Source organism: Hyaena hyaena, unplaced genomic scaffold (assembly GCF_003009895.1).
Source record: "Hyaena hyaena isolate Hyena2069 unplaced genomic scaffold, ASM300989v1 scaffold_1012, whole genome shotgun sequence".
NCBI classification, from domain to species: Eukaryota; Metazoa; Chordata; class Mammalia; order Carnivora; family Hyaenidae; genus Hyaena; species Hyaena hyaena.
In genome coordinates, this window is record NW_024081647.1 from 39,437 (window position 1) to 55,268 (window position 15,832).

The window sequence follows — 15,832 nt, forward strand, 5'->3', positions numbered from 1 at the left end:
GGGCAAAGATGGCTTGAGGCAGGTAGGAGGTGACTTTTTAAGCCTCTGCTTTTCTGACTGAAGACACATCTTCCTCTTGCCCTTGTAAAAAAGCAAGTTTTCATTTTCTTAGGGTAGTAAAAATCTTTTGTGTGAAGAAAAAGTGTCATCAAGTGCCTTATTCATCAGCATATATACCATCTCTTTAAAATGACAGTGGGAGTAAAAGTTCATCAGTTCAATATGTCTTTCACATTGGGAGACTCCTGACTAATAACCTCTGGTATTTATCATCAGAACAGCCAAAGAACTAAATTCTGGCACATGCTGCTCTCACACACTGAGAAAAACTTGAAAAGACAGAAGATTTTCTCCATTTTTTTCTTCTTTCATTCATTTAGAAGAAAAGCATACCTTTTTTTAATTAAAAAAAATGTGAGCATGCAGAAACATCTGGCCTCTATTACCATAGCAGCCTCCTAAATGGCCTCCTTGTCTCCAGTCTGCCCTTTTAAAATCAACTCTACCCAACAACCAGAGAGATCCTTCTAGAACACAGCACTGTGCCAGGCACTCTTCAGTGTGGCTGACATCTTCTTCGCTGACTCTTTCAAGACTCTTGGAGTTAATTACCATGTGTAGTCATAGCTTCTACCTCCCCTGCTTGTGCTCTGTCCCGGCCACACCAAGCTGTTCGTGGCTCCCCATTTCCTGCTATAATAAATGGTATCTCCAGGCCTGCATACAAATCAGCCCTTTCTCCCTAAGCTCCCCGCAAGACTCTGTAGAACCTGGCACCCAGCTGGGGTTCCCAGAGCACCTATCCAGCACTTACCACACTCCTACAGAATAAAGCCCACAGTCTTGGTTTTACTTGGTTAGCATGATACTCTAATTTAAAAAAATAAAATAAAAATCTTATTGGGTGGGGCATATTACTATTCAGTTTGCTTAAGGCCCACCACTCTCTATTATACACCAAACCTTAATTCCACATTTATTCTATGCTACTAGCTTTTAAAATTCTCTTTCACCCAAAAAGACTGCTGTGTCAAGATGGCGTGTTGTTACCTTTTGTATCTATTGGCCTGGCAAAGACTTTACAGTGAAATATCTGTTGGATTAATTTATGCTTTAAAAAAAACCTAAAATTAAGTCAGGAAGGGCTCACTAACTCATTTTTGGCCTCTCTGGTGGTTCACCAACATCCCCAAATTAATGGACCTCAATGGACCTGGCAGACATTAACAGTATTTCATTGGATGATTGAAAGTCTATGTTTACCATATGAACTCAGGTAAGGCTGAGCAACCCTGTATCTGTAAACTTCTGATGTGATTACACTCTTTCCCACTATTTCCTGTACCAGGAGATCCATATCTGTTCTTATGATTCCCCAGGAGTAATCATCCTTCCCTTTTGTCATAGTTTTGTCCATCAAGGCATACATTTCCTTGATTCCATTTCATATCTACGTGACTGCCATACTCCCATCAAACTGGGCTCTTCAGAAATTTGAATAGAATCGAATTAAATGTAATATTTCATCTGTTTTGTAAAGTCTAATCATGGACAAAGTTAACAATCAGTGTGCTTACCCAAATTTGGACCCTGCTAAGGAGTAGTGCACCCAGATCTTTCTAAGCTGGTGAAGCTAGAGATTATAGTTATGGAGATACCCATTGGCTAACCTCTGATGTATCATCTTTTTAATAATCCAGCCCTTTGTCTCAGTCACTGTATTTTCAATTTCATTAGTTATTCTCTTCTAGATGTTCGATTACATGCTGCTTTAAAGATACTAAAAAAGATCTGGTGTCTCAGAGAGCCCAGGTTACTCATATTTATGGAATTTCACATAATCAGTGACATAGGAACATGGTACCCACTTATGGCAATGTGCCATAAATTAAACCTTCAGAGAATGCCTGTATTTTCAGGGAGTACTGTGGATGTTGCAGAGGGACTCTGTAGTATACGGCATTGCTGAGGAAATGTGTTAGGAGCACAAGAATGGAAATGTGTCCAAGTATCAGGTTCAAGAAAAAAGAAAAAGAAAAAAAATAAAACCCTTTCGTCTAAGCTTCCTTCCCTAGGGAAGAAGCAGGGGCAGAATGGGGAGAGCTTATTACAGACTTTAGCAGCCAGAAATTTCATTGACAATTTTGTTAGCGTGACTGTGTGGCTGCCATGTCAGAGGCCTATTGTGAATTCCTTACTTGATATTATTAATAGTTAATGGGTGCACCTGAAAATCAAGCAATATTGTACCATTTTGGTAATAGATATATTAAATGGGACTTTTCTACAGCATCAAGCTTATCAAGCTTACCTTTTTCCTAATAATGAATACCTCATCTTTTCCACTTGCCTAATCAAATGCTTCCACCTCATCTTGAGGCAGAACCAGACCCAGCTGCATCTATTCTATACTCATGGATTCAATTATGTCAAATTATCCAACCTACTCACAGGTCCTTAGTTTCTCTTTTGCTCTGAGACATAGGCCTGATGCACCTCTTCAGAAGCTCATGATTATTAACCATTCAGCACAAGTCTGTTGTAAGTAAACAGAGAATCAGAGAGAGCACTAAGCTAAATTTACAGTTATGAGGAAACCTCTAGAAAAGGTTTCTTCCTAAATTTTAGTACTCTTGGGTTGGTCTCAAGTGTTTTTCTTTTCCCTATCCCTTCTCCCTGAAACACACGTGAGCCTTCTTCTACATGGCATTGCTTCAGAGTTGAGGATTTCTACTGCAGTGGCAAAGAGTAAAGACAGCCATATTTTGGCTACAAAATAGTAAACATTATTTTTTCATAGATATCATACTGTTTGTATTGACCAGAAGCATTAGGCTTCCCATACTTTACCATGCTTTATTTAATTCAATCATACCGATAGCTGAAAAAGGACAATACAAGAAACATGGGGAAACTTAATATTGTCTCTTTCCATTATATTTGGCTAAAAATTTACTTTTTCTTATGCCTCTGGTCTTATGCCTCCGTTCATCATTTTGGTGTCAAAGATTTTTATGGTCAGAATTCTTACCTTTATACTTGATGATTTGATCTGTCCCTATCTTCTTCATTTCCAGCTTCTTTTAATCTACTTTTTCTTCTGAGCTTTACAAAGACCACCTTCTTGCCACTAAAATAAAGAGAGGAGCCCAGACTCACTACTGAATATCCAAGATGACTCAGGCCATCCTTTGTTCTCCTACATGTTCAGGTGTCTTTTGATGCCTGAAGCCATGTCTTAAACCCCTTCAATCACTGTTACTCAGTTCAGTGTATAGAATAGACATGATACATGGTTTCTAAATGAATGAATGAATGAATGAATGAATGAGTGGTACCTGATTTTACAATTTATGGTTGTTTAACCTCTTTCATCCAAATTATATTCTAACTAGGTCTGTATCATTGTGAACTTCTGTTATATATTCGTAATACTAAGTTTAGTGCATTCCATGTGGCTATTGCTTTTGGAACCCTACCAAGGAGAAGCCAATATTTGGCATACAGTATTTCAAATTCATGTTCTAAATAATCAACCCAAGGAACTGATTTTCACCCTGAAGAGTAACCATTGATTTAACAGATTGGTTGTTATGATTGTGCTCCTTTGGACATCCTATGGTTGGAATGCCTTATAACATTACAGAATTGGAAAATCTTTGGAAAACCATCTGTGGTTCTTGAAATATCTAAATGGAAACCTTCCCCTTCAGAGAGTATTATCGATCCAGTTCAACAGATAGCCATTATTTCTACAAATATATTGAGCATCTTGGAGATAAATGTGAAACTGGCATTTCTTTAAACTTGCTTATAATTTGGTAGCCAAGTATAGAAACAAAGCAGAATACAGTATGATAAATTATGTAGTAGAAACACATACAAGGAACAGGGAAAAGGGGCTAATTAACTCCACATAAGGCATGAGAGAAGACTTCCTGAAAGACATGGCTCTGGGTTGGGATTCAGCCATCCCAGCAGTTTTTGCTTTTTGGATAACTATAATGAGTGAAAAATGCCCCTGATGTGCTTGATGTATTCATTTTTAAAGCAGCATCACAATGTAAGAAATAAGCCTTTAAAAATCAAAGACTTGAAGAGCATTTGACCCCTCAGTATGGCACCTTGATCCAGCTTTCTCTGTTTTGCGTGATATCTGGGAACACAGCTGAATCCAACTCCTACTATATTAATGGATTTATATATGCACACATAAGGCTAATATATTTTATGCTGCCAATTTTTTTATGGTTTCATAAATAGTGCTATCAGTAACATTTTGAAAAAGTGAAGAAAAGAGCTCATATGTGCTGGTAGAAATGCAGTGTATTTTATAGAACACAGCTACTCTTGATATAGCCTACGGGATGTGACTTTTCATAAAAACCTAATGAATTTCTAGATTTGTCAGCTGTTTCCAAACAGATGCACTGTGCTAATCTAATGGAAACATTTTGAGCCCAGATCCCAAATATCAATAGCTTTTAGTATTGCAAATGAGTTTGTCTATTTGGTAAATTGGGCTGTGTGGTTCTTGATAAAAAGTAGCGAGTGATTTTGTATGGATGTTTTATGTTTAACTGCCTTGCTGGGGTTTGATGCTCATATTTTTCCTTATAGAGTTTCAAGTTGAATGTAGACAGTCATTGTGCTCTCAAGGAAGCTGTGGAGGAAGAAGGACACCAACTTCTTGAGCTTATTGCATCTCACAAAGCAGGTAAATCCTCCTGAAATATTGCAAGCCTTTATGTCTCCAGACTATTAAGAATGAAGAAGCATTGCTGTAAATTACTGCATATATTCACTTCCTTATGTATTATTAATATTTACATTATCAGATTGACCTTCAAGATTTATAAATGTTTCATATACTGCATACAATGCTGTGATACTTATAAGATGAAATACTGCCTCCAAATGGTCTGTTCATTTTATTTTGGGCTTGCTGTTCGCCTGAGTTTCATTTGAAATCACATTCCTGAAAACTTCACATTGACATGCTTTGTGATGTAGGTGCTCTGGAAATAACATTAAGATAATGAATGAGAATGGTGCAAATAGTTAGGATGCATATGCATTAGGATACTTATAGATATCATTACAGATATAACGCAGACAGTCTAGATATATCTGATTATTTCCCTGCCAATTCACACACATGAACCTTTTACATGTTTTTTGCTAGTCATTGCATTAGCAGAGTTTTAGCCTTAAACCAACTCCTACCCAGGATTAATGTATTTATGAGGAACAGATTATAAATAAAAAATAGTTTTGTCATTTGGTTATACTTATCCTGGTAGTAAAAGACCATAAGACAGGATGAATTATAGTTTGGCTCTTGCTTTGAGCTTACCACAGCTAAATAAGGAAAGAGCAGCATTAATCCAACATGCTAATGCTAAAGACTGCTGCCTTAATTCTGACCCGTGTACTATACTCCTCGATGAATGAACGTTACCTATTTCTGTACATCTTTCTGACCACTATAAAGCATCCACACATGTACACACAGGGCCTTTTATTTGGAATGTGAAGCTTTAGTGTTGGTAATTTTCATACCTGGTGATTTTAGTTCCATATGCATCTTTTTAGTCCCTAGACTGAATTTAACTTGATTCCCAAACATGCATCTATGTGGTTAGACCATCTTCACATCCCTATGCCTTATGTGAAGGCAAAAAATCCCTTTCCCTTTCCTTAGTGACAAACACTTATATGGCAGGTGATGGGTAGTGGTCATTTAAAATTATGTTTACTCTTTGAAATATTCATCTAATTTTTCTAAATAAAAGCTAACAATGGGTAGAAATGCAGTCAAGACTGTAACTTGTGGTTTCCCCTCCTTTTGGAGAAGGACTGAAGGACATGCTGCGGATGATTGCGAGTCAGTGGAAGGAGCTGCAGAGGCAAATCAAACGACAACACAGCTGGATTCTCAGGGCTCTGGATACCATCAAAGCTGAGATTCTGGCTACTGATGTGTCTGTGGAGGATGAGGAAGGCACTGGAAGCCCCAAGGTAAGTGGCTTGAAGTTTGCCTTATTTCCTCTCATTTCTGCCTTCTTTTGAACTAGGCACCACTGAAGTTTTCTTTCCACCCCTAAGGCTTTTTGTTTCTACTGGGTAAACTTTATATATCCATATCTATTTCTATATCTATCTATATGGGGGGGGAGGTAAAGAAAGATAGAGAGAAATGAGAGAGATGAATACAATGAAATGGCTTAGTTTAAAACAATAAAAAAAAAAAGCCTGCAACTTTCAAGTTTTCCAGAAAGAGGTCTTTCTGTCAAAAGTGGCAGAGTAGGAGGGGGACAATACTTTAGGGGTAGGAGAAAGGGGGATATAAAACATTTAGTAAACAAAACATAAAGCATCTTTAACATGAATAATCAGAATGGTTTTAAATTGTTTTGTTGCAACTATAAATCACTATAATCAGTGCAATCACTCAGCTCTGACATCCATTAGCCGCTTGGTTACAGCAAATTAACAAAGAAGAGAGAAAGTGATTCATTATCTCATTCCTGTTAATGACTATCAGATGCATTGCCTAATTAGGGGATGGTCATTGTAGTGGGAAGAAGGTCATATGCTTCGCTACAAATCTTTTTGCTCTGAGTGTAAGTTCTCCATAATGGTGCATGCACCGAATACAACAAGTACTTTAAAAATGAGTATTGACATGTTTTGGTTATCTATTTTAGATTTACAAAATAACCCATAAAGCATATGCAAGTCAACTTTAAACGAAGCACCTTTTCATACAATGCACTGCTCTGTTAAAGGTATCTTTGGACTCATAATGTGGAAAATAATTTTATTAGTTTGATATTTTCATGTAATCTCTCTCTCTCTTTTGTGTTTATTCTTTTGTGAAAGTAAGTGCAGAAAACCAGTCTTATAATAGACTCAGCATCGAAACATATTGCACTGTGGGGGTGGGGAGGAAACAGATTTAAGAGTTCATGGTTTCTATTCCTGGCATGGATAAAGTAATTAAATCATCATCGAGTTACATTTATTCAGTGTCCATGTGGATTGGCCTTGTGCTAAATGTATACAGAGCAAGTTAAACAAACCCTCTGCCTTCTTAGACTCACATTCTTAAGCGCAGCCAGAGGAAAAACCCACCCTGTCCTGTCCTGGTAAGACCATGCAGCCAGTGAAAGGCTCAGAAGATTTATGGCTTTGGAACCTCAAGCAACAACCTTTAACTTATTTGTTGGAAAGAGAGAATGGAATGATGAGCTCAGTTCCACTTAGAGGAGGCTCCTTGGAGGAGGGTCACATTTCAGGAAATACTTGAAGGAAGAAAGAGCAGTGGCTTGGCACAGGAGCGCACATTTTAGGAAGTGACGTGGCGAAAGGATCAGAGCTGGAACTAATAACATGGAAGGGACAATGCCTTCAGCAGATTTCTTGGGGCAGAAGGAGGGCTCTTTCAAGGAACAGACTGCAGGGACAAGTTGATGGGGCTAATGCTTTGGCTCGGGTGGGGACGGTGATGATGAGAAAAGACCCAACTAAAAAGTCTGTTGTGTTTATTTATTTAACAAAGTACATTGATTGCTTACTTTTAAACAGCTCTCCTGTACTGGGTGCGTTCTACAGATCAGACACTGTTCTACAGTGCTTCTGCAGTGGTAACCATAGGATCCCCAGTGGAGAGAATGGAGGCACACAGGTGCTAAGTAGCAGAACTCATTTTTGAATCTGACCCCTTTGGCCCCAGAGCCCTTGTCGATCTCCACCTAGAGTCCCGCCCCTCACGGGGACTGCTCAGGGCCAGGTTTCATGATAAATCATTAATCTCAGTGCCAGTCTCATGGAGCTCATGGTAAGGTAGGGAGACAGATCTAAATTTAACAGTCATGTGTTTGTAGATGGTGGTGTGCAGTGAAAGAAAAGAGAAGGGAGCATCTGAAGGTTGGGCTGGGAGGAGTGATTTAGATCAGGGCATCAGGGAGGGCTTCTCTGAGGAAGCAACATTGTATGAACAGGCCAATGCAGTTGGAGAGAGGGAGGAGGTTTGAGGGAAGTTACATGGCCTGTGGTCATATGGGAGGGTTTTGGAGAGAGCAGGAAAATGGCATCATTGATTTGTAGCATAAAAAGCTGTTTCTGGGTGTGGCGTGAGGCATGATAGGTGAAGGGGGGTCAGAGGGAATCAGGGAGGGAGGGGAGATGACAAAGAGGAACTGTGGAGAATTAATTAATTAAATAAATAAATTTAAATGAATTGGGCACCTGGTTGGCTCAGTCAGTTAAGCATCTGACTTGGTTCATGAGTTCAAGCCCCATACTGGGCTCTGTACTGACAGCTCAGAGCCTGAAGCCTGCTTTGGATTCTGTGTCTCCCTTGCTCTCTGTCCTCCCCCCAACTCACACTCTGCCTCTCTGTCTCTCTCTCTCTCTCTTTCTCAAAAATCATTAAAACATTAAAAAATGAATATATAATTTAAATGAATAAATAAGTAAATTAATTGATTAATAAAAGACTGAAGCCAGAAATGAGTAGCTCTGTTCACCAGGGCCGATTTGAATTCCATACATTTGAATCAGCTCATTTTGTAGGAAGGTATATTGTAGGAAGGAATCAGCTCATTTTGTAGGAAGGTGGAATAAAGAAGATAACCCAATGAGGAGATAGTATTATCAAAGGAGAGGCAATGTCTGCATTTCTCAAAAAGAGGAGTCCCTGCTCAGGCCCAGCCTTCGAAACATCAGAACCTTCTGGCTGGGGCCCCAGAATCTGCATTCCATAAGGTCCCAGAGAACCCTGTCACATAGGCTCCAGGAAGGCCTTTTTCCTGCAGGGCTCCCCGGTTTGTACATAGCCAGGATCCTCACACAACGTGAAAGAAAGAATGTCTGTCACATTGTTGCTAATATCTAAAACAAGGACTGTTTAGTTAAGTTATGCTACATCTCATCTTGATACACGTTATCTAGCCATTTAAAACAATCTTTTAGAAGAGAATTTTTTAACATTGGGAAAAGCCCTATATTGTGCAATATGATATATGCATAAATAAAATATGATATATGTTTAAATATTTTTGAATTTTCCCAATCTCTACAGTGAGTAAAAGTTATTTTAATCAGAAAAATAAAGAACATATGGAAAATACAAGAATTAGAAAGAGATTTAAAAGGCAAAATAGATGACAATCTATTGGGGACTTGAGACATGAATTCCAAGGTCAGGAGGGAACATAAATACATCTGATTCTTAATGATTTGGGAGCCTCAGTTTTAAAGAAACAACAAAACCTCTCTGTTTGGATCATCCTCAAAGTGAAAGTATCTTCCTTGACTCACATCAGTTTACAAAGAATAACATAAGTGTTTTTCATGAATAATATCTCTATTCCTAGCACTCTGTGTCCCACTGTGTGCACCCTGTCATACATCTAAGAGCAACTCCCGGAAAGGCACGTGTTGGGATTGGCACACATAGGACCTGAAGGAGATGCTGGGAGTCTGACTCTGATGTGGCAGGGCCACCAAAACCCCAGGCCTCCCTTCCCCCAGTCCTCCTCTTTCTTCCCCAGTCCAGGCTGAATTTTCTTTGGACAGATGAAGTCCTCCACAGCCAAGGGTGAAGGTGAAATCAGTTGAAGATAAAGAAAATGTATTTCTAACTTAAGCTTAGGAAACTATGGAGAAATCAGGATGATTATTCTTTTTATTTGTTTAATAGTCATGAACTGCCTTTGTTGGGCAAACACAATGAATAATAAGGAAGACTCAGACCCTAAAGTCGGTGGCCTGAGTTCAACTCTCGGCACTTACTAGCTATGTGTCCTTGGAAAAATTACTTAACTTCTCTGTGTCTCAGGTTCCTTCTTTGTAAAATGGAGGCAATGATATTACGTGCCACAAAAGGGTTTGAGACAGATTAAAGAGTTGACATATCTAAAGTGCTTTTTAAAAAATGTTTATTTATTTTGAGAGAGAAAGCATGAGCAGGGGAGGGGCAAAGAGAGAGGTAGGGAGAGAATCCCAAGCAGGCTCTATGCTGCTAACAAGAGCCCAATGTGGGGCTCAATTTCATGAACTGAGAGGTCATGACCTGAGCCCAAATCAAAAGTTGGAGGCTTAACCAACTGAACCACCCAGGCACCCCTAAAGTGCTTTGAACAGTGCCTGGCACATGACAAATCCTAAATCGGGGTAAATGTATAAGCTTTCATTTCTGGTGTCGGAGACAGTAACAAATAGAACAGAATCTGATAAATACTCTACTAAAGATAGGTACACAGCCCTATGAGTACACAGAGAAGGAAATAACCCTATTTGAGGGTATCAAAGGAAAGATTTACAGGGGAGTTGATGTTTTAAATGAAGGGTGAAAAGGATTTTTGCCAGCATGGAAATAATGAGAAGGAAAGATTTATAGGGGGGTTGATGTTTTAAATGAAGGGTAGAAAGGATTTTTGTTAGCGTGAAACATGTGCAGAGACCTAGAGGTGTAAAAATGTGTGGCATGGCTGGAAGATGGCATCTCACTGTGGATGGGAATTAGGCAGGCTTGCTACAGTCTCCACCAAGGCTCACATTATGACAAAAAATAACCCTTAAAAAACCCTTATGACCAGTGATTTGAGCAATAATTCTTCATGTCTGAAATTGACACTGTCCAAACCAGAGTGAGAACCCTATACAGGATATATCTCATATATACTCTTTAAAAAGAAAATTTTCTTGCCATATTGCCCTAAATAGAGCAAACTTAAATAGGTTACCGTGAAGTTGTCCGAGACTAACAGCACGGATTCAACTCGTTATCTATCATGTCAGTTCTCCTTCCATGACGTGACCTTGCATAGGTCATGTACGAATTGTGCCATGAAATGCATCTCCAAGCATAGCAGTTATGATAATCTATTTCATCTTAGACCTAAAAGAGAAACTAAAATTAAAACATAATAAAAACTAACTCCAGAATTCATCTAAAGTTTACTTCAGAAGCTACTGGGAACTTGAGAAGCATGATAGAAAATCTAAAGAATATATCTAGGGGGTATTTTTCTTTTTTACCTTGTTTGAGAGACTGCAGAAAAGGACTTGGTCTTAGAAATCTTGTAAAGAAGGAGGATAGGAGGAAATTCAAAGACTCTGGGAAACTTCTCCCCCAGGACTCGGCAGCATACCTTATTTGTTGTATTTCATTTTTTAAAAAAGTGTTTTCCCAGGACTGTGAGATCTTTTATACATGGAAATAGAGAACAGAATTCACCAGTTCTAGAAATAGAGCTTCAGCACTCACTTCCAAGAATTGAAAATATGCTTGTAATTATGTGTTTTATTTTAAGATTGATTGGTTAAAGTTTATCAGCTAAAACTAGGCTTTCAGTATGTTAAATTTTTGAATGGTATATAGCGGGAGGGATTTCAAAATGTGGAACACCCAACACCTAACAAAGGTCACATTCCTTTTTTTTTTTTTTTCTTGACCTGTCAAGGCCCAAACCAAAAATCCTGAAAGCAAGAAAGCATTCTTAAAGTTTGCACATTGCCTCCTTTAGGATGTCCTTATTCTCTGTTTCTTTACTTTTCACCTATTCTGCCATTATTACAGATGTCTAAGAATCAAGGCCAGGATGTCCCTAACATAAGATATTAAACCTTGTATCACAGAAATCGCAGAGTGGTTACTTTGTCCTCTTTAAAGAAACCGATCAATTTCCAAAACAAAGAACATTCGGAGATTTTACTGTAAATTCAGAAAATGTTGTAGCTACTAGAAGGGTGACCTAGCCTGGGTTTCAACCCACCTCTTCATTTCCTTAGTGAAAGGAGACAGAGGGTTAGCTCCTTTGAACTCCAGGGCTGTGCTTATTTATCTGCTTTCTTGGAGGTTCTTAGATTGACATCTTAGACTGCATCCCTTTGGAAATGGATATCAGACTATGAAGGTCATCAGTGTTATCTGTTCAACAATAGCACTTAGAGCAAGCTTAAGCATATTTCTTAAGTATGTTCCTCAGTGTACAAATGACAATTTTGGATAGTGGCTAAAAAGGGAGGTATGCCTGGCCTCCAACTTGGTCATGTCACTGAGAACCTGGACTTTATTCCGATGTCTAGGGTGAGCAGGTCCAGTATCAAGACACATTTTTGTTGTTTTGTGTGTTTGTTTGGTTTTATTTTTGTTTTTGTTTTTTTTTTGTTTAACAGACACCTGAGTATTAACGTAGTATTGATGTTAATGCATTATGGATAACTTTCTTTAACTGAAGGGCGGGAGAAAGAAACTGATTTGGAGAGTACCTTTGTATGATATTTTCTCTGTATTCTATAGTGCCTCTTGGGTAATATCACAGCTGGATATTATTATCCTCAAATGGAATTTGATCCTGATGCTTCCAAAGCATTGTCTTTATATTCTTTCCTTTTCTGGCTCAAAAGCTTATGTAGCTAACATGTTCTTTAATAGAGAATCTTCAGAAACAGCATGAAGGTAATGAATGGTAATTGCATTCATGTTGTTAGTCCCACATACCCTGACACATACAGGTAGAAAGCATTCCTCCTCATGCAATAAGGGATATAGCTCTATTTGTCAAAAGGAACTAGAAAAGATACAGTAAGATTAAGTCGTGCCTGAAGTGGTAAAGAGAAAGACAACAGGCAAAGGCCTGGCCATTATTGATTGAGGGCTGATGGAGAGCTCTGCCCAGTGCTCGGCCAGACATGAGAGAAGACATGCTCAGTGGTCTTATCATCTCTGTGTAAGCACACAGTGTAACATCATGTCTAATGTAAATTTGGCTATCTCAGATCTAGAATAATAGATCACCCAAGATTCAGATCATCTTAATTAGGATGTTGGCAGATTGAAATGGAATGTGGTTCTTGATGCAAGCAAATGAGTAGTAAATGCATTACCAATTCCACCTCTTTCATGCAGAATTCTTCCTTAGAGCCAGTATCTGATCCAGTTCCTTTTCTGCTGAACTATATAAACAGAGTCCTGATATGCAGTACCTAGGGAGAGCCTTTTCTTCTACTGTGGATTCTTCAGTAGTCCTTTTTTTGTTATCAGAAGGGCAACTTTTCTTCAAAAGTGTTTTTGAAAGACAGAAACAAAAGTGAGTTATTTCTTTGAAGATCAGTTGTCGTTACTAAATTTATGATAGAATCGAATAAAAGATAGTTCCTCTAATCTCCTTGAGGCACTTAAATTTGCATATTATCAGATGTATAGGTGGATCCAAGATGAGAAATTTTTTTTAAATGGTCTGCCACTCTAATGAGGTGACTGAAAAAATGATTGAGATGATAAAAATATATACTAGGTCAAAGGATAACTAATGATTATTCCTATCATGGTCTATATGATAAGTAAGACCATAGCTTATCTTAATTTTTCATACTCTACTTCATTGCTGGTGGCCTTAAGGGTAGAAATGTTTGGGTCAGCAAAAATTTGAGAGTGAAATTCTTTGGTGTCCGTAATCAACACAGAGAAATGTCATTGACGGGAGTAGATAGTCTATTTTTTTTTTTTTTATATAGTCAAAGAGTACCTAATCTCAGATCAGAATCTATAATACCTAGAGTTGCAAAGATGCATGGTATTGTATACAAAGTTATATTCTATGGAAAGCAGCCCTCTTTTATTGGCAGAACTCACATTTTGTAAATCAGCCTGATCTATTTTAAAGATGATATATAATAAATATATTAGGTGAACTTTTTTGGTATGTGGTGGATTTCAACATTTTAAAAAATCTAAAAGCATATAAGCACAAAACGGAAGGCAAAATACAGAATTGCCTCTAAAAACACTTTGAAATTAATAAGTAAATTCTTTGAAGGCGTGAGATAATTACTTCAGTGTGTGATTTGCCCTTTTTCCTGGGAATGTGTTGTTTCTGGCTGGGGAGCCGTCTGAGTTGAGAAGAGCCCTGCTAACGGGATTACTCTGCTCTGGCTCTTGTGTTTATTGAGTCACCTAGGACTTCTTATAAAACAGCAGCTTTCAAATGTACACACACCTGCACTCAACACCCTGAATACTCCAAATGTTTGTTTAACTGTTCTCATACCCAGAGTATCTCTCCCATCCAGTAAGGTCAGGAAGCATCGAGGGGTCCACATACTGCTTTTTCCTTCTCCTTGGAAATCACTTGGAATTTAGCCATTTGTGTGGTGCTGATGTAAACAGAGATGCAGATCTTTTCTTAGTGTAACATAGTGCTCTTAGCCACTAGGACTCAGAGAACATTCCCAGTCTTACCTCCCACTGCACCTAAATGAGAGTTAATATTTCTCAGGAAATGTTAACTAGATTGGAGGTCCTGCTGAGCTAGAGCCCAGGGAACCATCTCAATGCAGCTTCCAAGTCATTTTGTACTGGGCTAGCGCAGTGGCTTCTCATCTTTGTACTTAGTTGGCCTACAGAGGCCAACTTTTGTTAGCATTGCCGCTTGCAGTGCTGAGCAAGGTCACAGATCTTGCTGAGTGACTAGCAGGGAAAAAATGAAGCCTAAAGCTGGAGACTAAGACAAAGGAAAAGAGAGGGGGGAAGAAGGAATAGAAAGAGAAAGACATGGAAGTATGTGTTCAGTGAAATACAGTAGAAGCTAACTGCCCAAGTCTGTTTCATGGACATTTATGCTTTTATCTTTCTGTGTTTGTCTCTGTGTCTCTCATTCCATCCTTTCTCTAGCTCTGGAAATCAAAGCCAGAAAAGCTTTCTTTACTTTTGACATCTTAGATATTATTGTATAACCACTGTGTATGTGTGTGTGTGTGTGTGTGTGTGTGTGTGTAATAACTACTCTGTTAATGGGGTTAGCATGTAGTGTGGGCTTACTATGGTCTAGGTTTGTGTGAAGGCTTTTACATGGATTGTCTCTTTCACTCTTCCCAACAGAACTAGCAGTCATGGGTCGCCTGGGTGGCTCATTCGGCTAGGCTAAGCATCCAGCTCTTGATATGGGGCTCAGGTCACGTAATTTCATGGTTTGTGAGTTTAGGCCCCATGTTGTGTTGGGATCTGTGCTGACAGCATGGGGCCTTCTTGGGATTCGCTCTCTCCCCTTCTCTCTCTGCCCCTCCCTGACTCACATGCACATTCACTTTCTTTCTCTCTCAAAATAAATAAACATAAAACAAGAATGAGGAGTCATAATTCCTCTAATCATTTTCACGTTACTGATGGAAAAACTTAGGCTCCAAACATATATAAGATTCTTTTTAGAAATCTTACATGACAGGGTAAAGGCCAAACTCCTTACCCTGCCATTTGACTCCACCTGTTTTATGACTCTTTCATGTCATAAATCTAGTTAATTCACCATCTTCCAAATTCATTTTCCCCTTTCTTTTCTTTTTTTCTTTTTGCCCATGGCTTTTCCTATTCTATCTATACTACTCTCATCCAGTCTTAAAATAAATTATTATTGAATATGTTACTACATGGCAATGTCATAGCTCTGGAGAGGACACCATACCTCTCCTTGCTCACTGCTCATTAGTGGAGACAGATTTGCACATGTGTAATTCTAAATTAAGGCAGGCTGCATGATAAATTCTATAATAAGGCACAAAAGAGATAGGGAAGGGGACATTATGTCAGTCTGATAGGGTCTAGGAAAGCTCTTACCACCTCTAAGAGAAAATGGAGTTTTGGAATTCTCTAATATTCTGAAAAATTGTTGATAGGAAGATATTAGGAGAACATTCCAGGCAGAAGAAATAACATGGTCAAAAGTACGGTAAAGGGAAAATATGAGGAACTTCTAGAGAATGGTGAACAATGAATAGTTTGGCTCTTTCAAGCATAGGGTGTCCATGTGTTTATGGGAAGGGA

The 15,832-nt window shown here is 38.6% G+C and overlaps 1 protein-coding gene across 1 annotated transcript in view; it reads left to right on the forward strand.

Moving 5' to 3' along the window:
• Positions 1 to 15,832, forward strand: part of LOC120223583 (A-kinase anchor protein 6-like) — a 249,733-nt gene that overhangs the window by 20,245 nt on the left and 213,656 nt on the right. Inside the window, exons 3-4 of the mRNA XM_039221786.1 lie at positions 4,621 to 4,717; positions 5,858 to 6,021. Of these exons, the coding sequence (XP_039077717.1) occupies positions 4,621 to 4,717; positions 5,858 to 6,021 (261 nt within the window). The remainder of the gene's footprint in view (positions 1 to 4,620; positions 4,718 to 5,857; positions 6,022 to 15,832) is intronic.